Below are 10,338 nucleotides of genomic sequence, written 5' to 3'. Positions count from 1 at the left end.
ACATTTCTAAAATTCTGTTTTCACTTTGTCATTATGAGGTACGGACATAACAAAATTGAAAAGTGAAGAGGGTCTGAATACTTTCTGAACGCACTGTATGTGTATATATATATATATATATATATACCTAACCTACCTAACCCTAACCTTTGACTGTAAAGTACTAGTGCTTATAACACAACTGTCTACACAAAAATGATTGCACTGTATTGGAATTGAAGAATTAAGTAGTGGCATAGATCAGTGAATTTGACCATCTTTGTCTTCTTCCTCAACCCCCAAATATTAATAGAAAAGAAGCTCACAGAACAGCAGCTCGAGCTCAATTTGCTCAGCTCAGCTAACAGTTCTCAGCAGATCCATATGTTTTGTTCTCCATCAGTTCATCCTTAGGGATAGAGAGACAGGCAGATAACGGCATTGTTCAAAGATTAGTCAATCTTCATTGAATTATATAATCAATGAACTCTTCAATAAGAATTCTGGGTAACTGGGTTAGGTCTGTTTCAAAAATTCTCAGAGTAAGCAACTAACAATGAAACATTTAGTTTTATTGCTGTTGCCATTAAAAGTCCGTGCAAGCAAAACTTTAACGCTTCAAAAAGTTCACAAAGACATTTTAAACGTAACATATATGAATTGAGTGGTTTAATCCAAGTCCTCTGAATAAACACAGTTGATTTATATGATGAACAGATTAGCCTTTTACTCATGCATAGGCTAAACGTTGATCAACACATATACACAGATGAGCCAAAACATTATGAGATACTCTGATTCAGTTGCCCTGCCATAACAATTTAGCCATTGTCAAATTCGCTCAGATACTCTTGCCCATTTCTCCTGCATCCAATACGTTGATTACGAGAACTTATTGTTTGTTTACCATCTAATCTTAATACGTGGCCTTGTTAGGAGATGATCAACGATATTTGCTTCACCTGTGACTGGTCATGATATTTTGGCTCATCAGTGTATATATATAGCACATCAGATATGGTAAACAGAAGCTCAAACGTGCTCGCTTGACACGCACTGCAAATGATTCAATGTGTGAGTAAACCGTTCAAATTAATCAAAATGAACCGCAATTAGAGTGATTCATTCGAGATCTGGGCATCGCTGGTTCTGATTCTAAACAGCAGATAAAAAAACACATGCGGAAATATTATCAGGGAAACTGATTCTCAGGTCTCAGATCTCCATTGTCAGACAAGGATTTAAGTCAAGTCATTTTATGTAGCACTTAATAAAATACAGATTCTTTTAGAAGCTTCATACTAAAAAACAGGAAAGTAACCGAATCAGAGACAAATTCAAGTTTAAGAAAACGAAGTTATTGGTGAAGTTCTGCATACAGTAGCCTACATCACCGGAGATTTATGACATTTTTCTTTTCATGCTGTCTTAAAAACGAGGCACTGAAAACAGCCAAACCGCATCCGTCTAGCTGCCACTTGTTTTCATTAAAAAAAAGGTGCAAAAACACTTTAATTAACTGTAATTTTGCTGATTCTAATGGATGTGCAGATGGATCTTTTAGGTGAGCAGTGCTAACATATAAAGCACGGACATTTGATTGTAGTATAAGCACATTTTGATGACTTTTAATAGCGTGAAGTGGGTTTAAAACACTTCTGCTTCGCTTCAGCAACAGGGTAGTTTCCTGTTGATAACAAGGCAAAAATTGAGCAATCCAATACAAAATTGCTCAGAGAGAATGAGATCCTGACATGGCAGCACTGAATAACATATTCAAAATTCAGGTTTTGCACAAATTTGTCATGCACACTGTAATTTTTGTGCATGTGGACGATGCATGCTGCGAGACATCATCCCATTTCCCAAATCCCCAGCACAGGTCCTGTCGGCATTTTCAGCTGTGAAATTCCTCCCTTCCACCTCTTGTTTGGTTTTGTTGTTCTGTGCTCTTATATAATCAGAAATATTTCAGAGGATGTTAGGTAGGAGGGTGTATCTAATTGAGATGTGGGTTGCCGTGTGGCCCACAAGGGATCGGCAAGCATCTGTGAGTGTCGTTTCATCACTGTTATCAGTCTTTAATCCTGGGAACTTCAATCTTCCTGGGAACTGCTTCTTGGTGAGTCCCGTTGACATGCAAATTTGAGAGCGGAATAGAGGTATGAAATTCTTTGACTGTTGCTGATGAGGTGAGGGAACGCTGCTGCTGTCTTGCCGCTGTCCCTTTTGTAATATGGATTAACATGTGCGAGTTTCTATCGGGCTAGAGGTTACAAAACACGTCTCAACAGTATATGAATAGAACGTTATAATATTATAGAATATTATTCGCTCGCCCTCATGTTCTTTTTCTCAAAGGGGAATTTTCGAGCAATCTTTATGCAACCCTTTTCAATGACAGTTCGTAGACGGGGCTGTCAAGCTCCAAAAAAAACTATAAAAGTATGCCATATGACTACTACAGTATGTTTTCTGTTTTCTGAAGCTTTATGTTATTCATTGAAAATCTGTTTCTCATAGTAATTTTATCACATGGAATGAATAAGAGACAAGAGATGCTGCACACTGGTGGTGGATGAGGAGATACCCCCCTCACAATGTAGAGCGCTATATAAATGTAATGAATTATTATTATTATTATTATTATTATTATTAAAGAAACAGTTCACCCAGAAATGAAAAATGCTGAAATGCTTACAAACACGTAGCTTTTCTCTTCACATGATATTAATTGATCGACTGGAGTGATATGGATTACTTGTAGATTATTGTGATGTTTTTATCAGGTGTTTGGATTCTAATTCTGACGGCACCTATTGGATCCTGCAGAGGATCCATTGGTGAGCTAGTGATGGAATGCTACATTTCTCCAATCCCTCATCAATATCTCAGATGGCCGTAGGGTGAGTACATTTTCATACATTTTCATTTATGGGTGACCTATTCCTTTACGATTCTGCACTATTCACTATTCATGAATTAGTATTAACTTCAATAACAATAACTTGCTCAAATGCACAAGAACTAAGATATTCCAGAAAAACCAATGCACCGCAGCTGTAAGATTAATGTCTGTAGAAAACAATAGATATTCTACACAGGAAATCATCACAGGATGATGTGATGAAGTCATACTGTGACATTCCCAGCTGCTCCAAGTCTGAAAGAAACTTTTGATATAAACTCCAATAATAGACTAGAATCAAACAATGATTAGAATTCAGGTAGCAACACCTGAGGTTCATTTGCATGAGAATAAATGCAGTGTGTTTGGGGAAAAGAAAGACAGACAGGGTAGAACATATAACCCTGACCTGAACGAAATCAAAATATATCCCAGTGTGCATCAGATGTGTTCTAGTGTCCAGTATTACTCTTGAGGAAGGAAGAGTTCAGCATCAGATTGAACTGGGTGGGTGAATAGCATTAAAACACGTCCAGGTCATATTTAACATTACATAAAAAAAACTATACGTAGCCTAATTATTAAATAAAAAGCAATAAAACAAATACTACCATTATGTACAAATGTTTTTTTTATTTCAAGGCTGGTCATATTTTATGAAAGGACATATGGAATAAGTACATTGCCCCAATGAGTCTACCCTTATTAGGGCTCAAGCACAGAAGCTTTGCATTGCATATTTTGCATCTGTTCATGAAGGTCACTGGAGAGCGTCTCCATATTCTAGCTGCTATAGCTAACAATTTTATTTTCCACATATTTTTTGCATATAACTTGAACAAATTGACCCAGAAACAAAACTGTTTTTAAGTAAATGTGTTGTATAATGCTACCTGTTGTTAGTTTTTTAGGTCATTGTTTTACGAGTGACAAAGTGTGTCTGTTGGTTGACAAGCTTTGCTAGTGTTAATGACTTGATTTGAGATGTTTTTGTAGTTTCCGTGCATTTTGGATGATACATTTATTGATGCCAAGCTGAGAGTTTTGAGAAATGGGTCTGAGCAATTGTAAAAACCTGTACATTTTTTCTAATCATGTTTAGTACAATACGGTGGTTTCGATTTCCACTCGACTTCCTGCTTTGAATTCTATTACAAACATCCTTTTTTTCATAACTCTTCCTCCACTTTTTGACCAAAGTTCACTAGATCATCTTGAACCATACAAGTTATTAAAAACCTTTTGTATATCGAATTGTTCTTATGTAATACATAAACAAATAGATAACTCTTCGCATCAACTCTTTGCATATATATATAACTTTTCCTCTTAGAATGCTTGCACAGGCTTAAAGGGGTCATAGGATGCCCATTTTCCACAAGTTGATATGAGTTTTTGGGGTCTTAATGAAATGTCGGTAACATAGTTTGGTTAAAATTTCTCAATGGTAGTGTAAAAACAGCTCTTTTCAGAGCAAGCCGTTTTTGTAGCATTTTCCTTTAAATGTTAATGAGCTCTGCTGACCCCGCCCCTCTCTTCCGAGCCGCTCTCAGAGAGACTGTTTACTGTAGCTGCGATTCATAAAACACCTTTATACTCTCTTCTGCTGTAGATGAAGCTGGATCACGAATGATTCGCGCGAATATAGACGCATTTAGGCAGATCGGGGATCTGCACATTCCCTTCAAAAACTAAAGTAATGTTAATCCTCTGCGTCTTCAGCGGCTCTGATGTCGGGAGTAAATGACGACTGCTATGTTCATTATTACATCCAACAACAGAACACCTCAATCACTTAGGAGCCATTCTTGTCTACATCTGCTCCGGCGGTGAAAAAATGGCGGACTGATGACAGCTCACTCAGGGAGGGTCTGAGGTAAGACACCACTCCAGTCTGTGCTGAAACGCTACTGTTAATCAAACTATTGTGGGAGGGGCTTGTCTGTGTGACATCACACAGACAGGCATCGCTCAGATGTCGGGAGTAAATGACGACTGCTATGTTCATTATTACATCCAACAACAGAATACCTCAATCGCTTACGAGTCATTCTTATCTACATCTGCTCTGGCGGTGAAACAATGGCGGACTGATGACAGCTCACTCAGGGCAGGTCTAAGGTAAAATGCCAGTCCAGTCAGTGCTGAAACGCTACTGTCAATCAAACTGTTGTGGGAGGGGCCTGTTTTTGTGACATCACACAGACAGGCATCTGAGATTGGCTCGATTTGAGAAAGGGGAAAACATTTAACCAGATAAAAAAAAAAAAACACTGGGTGGATCTTTATCATTATATGGTGGTTGTGTACACACACTGCCAACACAAATTTCAGTTCAAACAACTTGTAAAAGTGCATGTAGCATCCTATGACCCCTTTAATTCAAATTGTCTCAGGTCACTTACAGACCAAGCCGCATAAAAGTACATAAAAGCACAGATGGATTGTTGATGTTTGACACCATTCTCCAGAAAAACCTTGATTAATTTTCATTACTGAACTATTTTCATTGCCACATAGTCCTGAGAATATCACATACATACTGGGAAAAAAAAACCTAGTTGAAGTACATTTCCTAATTTCACCATTTGCTACATTCTGAGCAATGGAACCGGGATTGTCTGCAAACTGCATAAACATTTCCTTTCCTGTGATTCGTGTCATGTGATGAATAATATGAACGCGTCTGCTGCTGCTGAGATTCCCTGAGCGCTTCTTCATTTGGCGAAGAGCTTCAGTGTTATGAGAGTTTAATACCCTTTTATATTCTGATATATATTGTGTTTACACCATTCATAAGAATTATAACCTTGAGGGTGCTGGGTAAATATTAAGTGCCTGTATAGATGCATCAGTTCTCACAAAGGCTTTTCACCTCCAATTTTGCCTCTATATTGGGGATCATGATGCACTTCCAAATCCATTACAGTATAGTGCTGTCTGAAAGAGGCTTTCTTCACATTCACCTGCCTAAAATTCTGACACAATGCAGTTTATTGCTTAAAAGAACCTGTTTGTGTATTTTCCAGTTATTCTTTACAAACGTATGAGTGATATTGGTTTTATAATGTGAATACTGTAGTCATGGTACAACAGGGCTAATGCATAAACATTGATTTCAAGGTACAGTAGTTGATCTAACATAACTGTAATTATTTTAGAATCTGAGATATTAATATATTAATAGTAACACTTTACAATAGGGTGTTATTGTAATGTTTACCAGATTTTAATTTAAAATGGACTTGTTTTTGTAATTTTTCCACACAAATGATTAAAGACTGAAAATTTTGTCTTTTTTTTTTCAATTACTCTTTTTGCTGTTCACACCATTTCCGCTCAAGCACAGAGGCTTTCAAGCAATTTCTGTTCCAGCCCCAAAGAAGCCAGCTTCTTCTGCCATATGGACAAATAATAGCTTTCAAAGCTGACACAAAATAAGTTTTGTAGCAGGTTTGCCTTACAGAACATCACTCAAGACAGCTTGAAGTGCACATCAAAACAGATTTTATGTATTGGAGGGTTTTGTGCATGGGTGTAATTTTGACATATTCGTGAAATCTACCATCCTTCAAACCACATGCATGTATTAGTCTTTTAGAAATCAATAACAGCTACTACTTACATAAATAATGTAGCTTAAAGGAATTATTCACCCAAAAATTTGCTAAAAATGTACTCGCCCTCAGACCATCCAAGAGGTAGATGAGTTTCTTCATTGATTCACAGATTTGGAGAAATTAAGCATTCCATCACTTGCTCACCAATGGATCCTCTGCAGTGAATGGGTGCCGTCAGAATGAGAGTCCAAACAGCTGAAAAAATGCATCACAATAATCCACAAGTAATCCACTCCACTCCAGTCCATCAGGCTATGTCTTCTGAAGCAAAAAGCTGCATGATTGTAAGAAACAAATTCATCATTAAGGTGTTTTAACTAAACCATTGTTTCTAGACAAAAGAAAAGTCTGATCCATAATAACACTTCTTCCAGTGAAAAAGTGCACCCCCTGTTGTCCTCTCACATCAAAATCCACCAACATATTTCTTTAGAACTGTTTTGGATTGTTTTCGCTTGTGTTTGATCTGTGCATATTTCTCTCCCGATTCAGACTAGATGACTTTTTCACTGGAGAAAGCAATATTATTGTTGGAGGTCTTGTATTTTGGCCAGAAGTTAAAAACATCTTAATATTGAATTTGTTTATTATTTACAAGATGTTAACTGATGGACTGGAGTGGTGTGGATTATTGTGATGTTTTTATCAGCTGTTTGGACTCTCATTCTGACGGCACCCATTCACTGCAGAGGATCCATTGGTGAGCAAGTGATGCAATGCTGAATTTCTCCAAATCTGCTCTGATGAGCAAACAAACTCATCGACTTCTTGGAGAGTAAATATTAAGCAAATTTTCATTTTTGGGTAAACTATTGCTTTCATTTGGAGTGATCACTCACAGTATATTTTGGGGATTACTGTAATCTGAAGTGCACTCTCGGCAAATAGACAGTTCACTTATACTGTGTGAAGATAAATTTAGCATCCAATTACTTTTGTTCCAGCTCTTTATTTCTCCTTGTGCTTGTTCCTAAACCCTTCCTCATCACAAGTCATTACCTTGAACAAAAAATGGAACTGCAACATGAATAATTTGTCGAACTAATAGCTTTTCGTTTAAGTTCAAGAGTCTACACAGGACGCTGTGACCTCAAAGTTTCCACGAAAATTACTTGGAGTGTGTGTGTGTGTGTGTGTGTGTGTGAGGGAGTGCATGCATGTGCAGGTTTCATTGATTAGGACTTGAAATTTCCTATATCTTCTTTTTTGCTCCCAAGTGGCACCTATTACAGCATTCATCTCCTAGTAATTGTGGTAATTAAGTGAGCAATTATCTCTAACAAGCCTCTTCAGATTTGCATCTAAACACAACAAAGAGCCACTCCAAGCTTTTTTCCTGTTTTGTTTTATCAAGTCTTTTAATATGGCAGAAATTTATTTTCTGATAAGCATTTTATAATGGTATTTATAGCAGTTGTGTGCAGCACACAGCATTATGATGATACAGTATCAGATGTGATCTGTTTAAAAAAACATGAAAAACATCATAATGTGAAAAATGACTTTTAAGACCATCTTGTGTTGTTTTGTCTCAAAAATGCACAGACTGAAATTTGTTGCTGACAAACTTGTTGTTTTTCAGGTCATGTAATAATACGGTTCTTGTGTATTTTTGGGAAGAGCATTTCTTATTATACTTCTAAAACATATTCAAAATAAATCGTGACACTATCTGTACAATAATCTCACATCATAACCAGCAGTGTCTGGAAATATAAAGCAACATGTTTTTGTCGTCTTCCGTTGGGCTCCAAAATTCTGAGACCACATTAAAAATTTGGCATTCAAAATATAATATAAACCTTGAAAATAAACAAACAAAATATATATATATATAAATAAATAAATATATATAAATGCTTGTGATGAGCGTTGGTTCATCATGTGACTTTCCCCATCACCACCTGCTTTTGGTGGTTATCAGTGTTTCAGGTACAAAACAGATTTCAGTACTTCAGTAGGTTGGTATATTAACATTATATCAGTTAAAGAAATTAGGGTATTTAAATGTAAATTTAAGTTAAAACCGTAAAACCTAAAATGTTGCTTCCGTATTTTTTACGGTAAAATTCTGGCAACCACAGCTGCCTATTTTTTTTACCATAAATTTATCAGATTTTTTTACAGTACTGTATATATATGTATATATATACTGTATATACTGTATATAGTATATATATAGAGAGAGAGAGAGAGAGACTATAAAATCATTAATTTCTCATTTGTCTCATTTGAACTAAATTAAGCTTTTATATCTCTTTTATATGCCATTCAAATACATCAATTTTACATTTGGGCCTAAGTATTTTTGGAATGGTATACGAAAATAAAATGAGGTCATGTATGCATATTAATTCTGATGCTATTAATAGGTTCGTATGGAATGAAACGAGGTCAACACTTCTCAGTTTGTCCTGGAATCCCACAGCATTCGCTCAGTGTTGCGGAGGTGAAGGGCATCATGTCCAGGGAAATCTCCATCTCTCCCTCCTGCTGCTCTAGGGCTGGCAGCAGCGCGTTCCGCTGGAAACGAGACGAATCGGACACGACCGAGACCTTGTCGAAAGGTAAGTCCACGTGTTCCTCATGATGACCGGGGACCACAACCAGGCACTGCGGGTTGGAAACGCCCTGTGCGTCCGTGTGGAGCTGAGTGGTGTCGTGATGGTAGGACACCAGCTCGTTGGTGAAGTTCACCGTCTCCACCGCAGAAGACGCGCAGAGCCGGTTGCAACCCAGAATAGTGGTGAAGGCTTTGCGGAAATCCGCGTTGAACGCGTAGATGACCGGGTTGAGCGATGAATTGGCCCATCCGAACCACACGAAGATGTTAAAAGTGGTGCTGCTCACGCACAGAGAGTCTCCAAGAGTGTCCAGGTCACAGAACGGCACGATGCAGTTGAGGACGAAAAAGGGCAGCCAGCAGAACACAAACACCCCCATGATGATGGAAAGCGTTTTTAACACCTTGGTTTCTTTCTTAAACGTGGTTTTCAGCGACTGTTCGCTCGCGCAGTCGTGCATGTGCCCAGCCGCCCTCTCCAAAGTGGAGATCCTCCGGATCTGCGTTTGCGCGATCCGGTAGATCCGCGTATATGTTCCTATCATGATTATAACAGGGATGTAAAAGCTTATTAGTGAAGATGCAATAGCATAAGTCCTGGTTAAAGTCGCCGTGCAGTCCTCCGAGCTGATGGTGAGGTTCAAGGGCGCGCTGTAGTCCTCAGCCCTGTGCCAGTTCAGTCTGACCGGAATGAAAGAGATCAGGACGGAAAGTGTCCACGCCATCCCGATCATTATAAACGCCATCCTTTGTGTCATTTTACGCTCGTAACGGAAGGGGCTTGAGATTGCCCAGTATCTGTCCAAACTGATGATGCACAGGTTGAGGATAGACGCCGTTGAGCACATGATATCGAAAGCTATCCAAGTGTCACAAAAGCTCCCGAAGAGCCAGCAGCCGGCCACCTCAGAGACTGCTTTCCACGGCATGACCAGAACAGCCACGAAGAGATCGGAAACTGCGAGGGATATGACGAAGAAATTGGTGACTTTGGATCGGAGGTGTTTGAATTTGATGACGGCGGCGCACACGAGCGTGTTCCCCAGCAGCGTGGAGAGGATGAGCGCGCAGAGAGCGCAGCCCGTCAGCGCGCGGACACCCACACCGGAGCTGTCCCTTTCTGCACCATCGCTCTCCATGGGGCTTCCTCTGGACCCAGTGCAGATAGATCATATTCAAGTGGCTCCTCACGTCACCAGTTCCTCTGTTTTCCAGGGAAGCTCTTTTCCGAAAGGTCTCTTCTTACAAAGTGGCATCGCGCTCCTGCT

At 38.8% G+C, this 10,338-nt stretch overlaps 1 protein-coding gene across 1 annotated transcript; it reads right to left on the bottom strand.

The window, feature by feature from the left end:
- Nucleotides 1-8,901: 8,901 nt before the first annotated feature.
- Nucleotides 8,902-10,209, bottom strand: LOC107653949 (D(5)-like dopamine receptor). The gene has a single exon (XM_016440810.1). The coding sequence runs from the start codon at nucleotides 10,207-10,209 to the stop codon at nucleotides 8,902-8,904; it is 1,308 nt and encodes a 435-aa protein (XP_016296296.1).
- Nucleotides 10,210-10,338: the final 129 nt, after the last annotated feature.

This window comes from Sinocyclocheilus anshuiensis, unplaced genomic scaffold (assembly GCF_001515605.1).
Source record: "Sinocyclocheilus anshuiensis isolate Anshui unplaced genomic scaffold, SAMN03320099.WGS_v1.1 scaffold454, whole genome shotgun sequence".
NCBI classification, from domain to species: Eukaryota; Metazoa; Chordata; class Actinopteri; order Cypriniformes; family Cyprinidae; genus Sinocyclocheilus; species Sinocyclocheilus anshuiensis.
The sequence above is the reverse complement of the archived record's forward strand: the minus strand, read 5'-3'. Positions and strand labels throughout refer to the sequence as shown.

Excerpts from the sequence above, each read along its gene's own strand:
- LOC107653949 (XM_016440810.1), bottom strand. The coding sequence starts at position 10,209 with ATGGAGAGCGATGGTGCAGAAAGGGACAGCTCCGGTGTGGGTGTCCGC.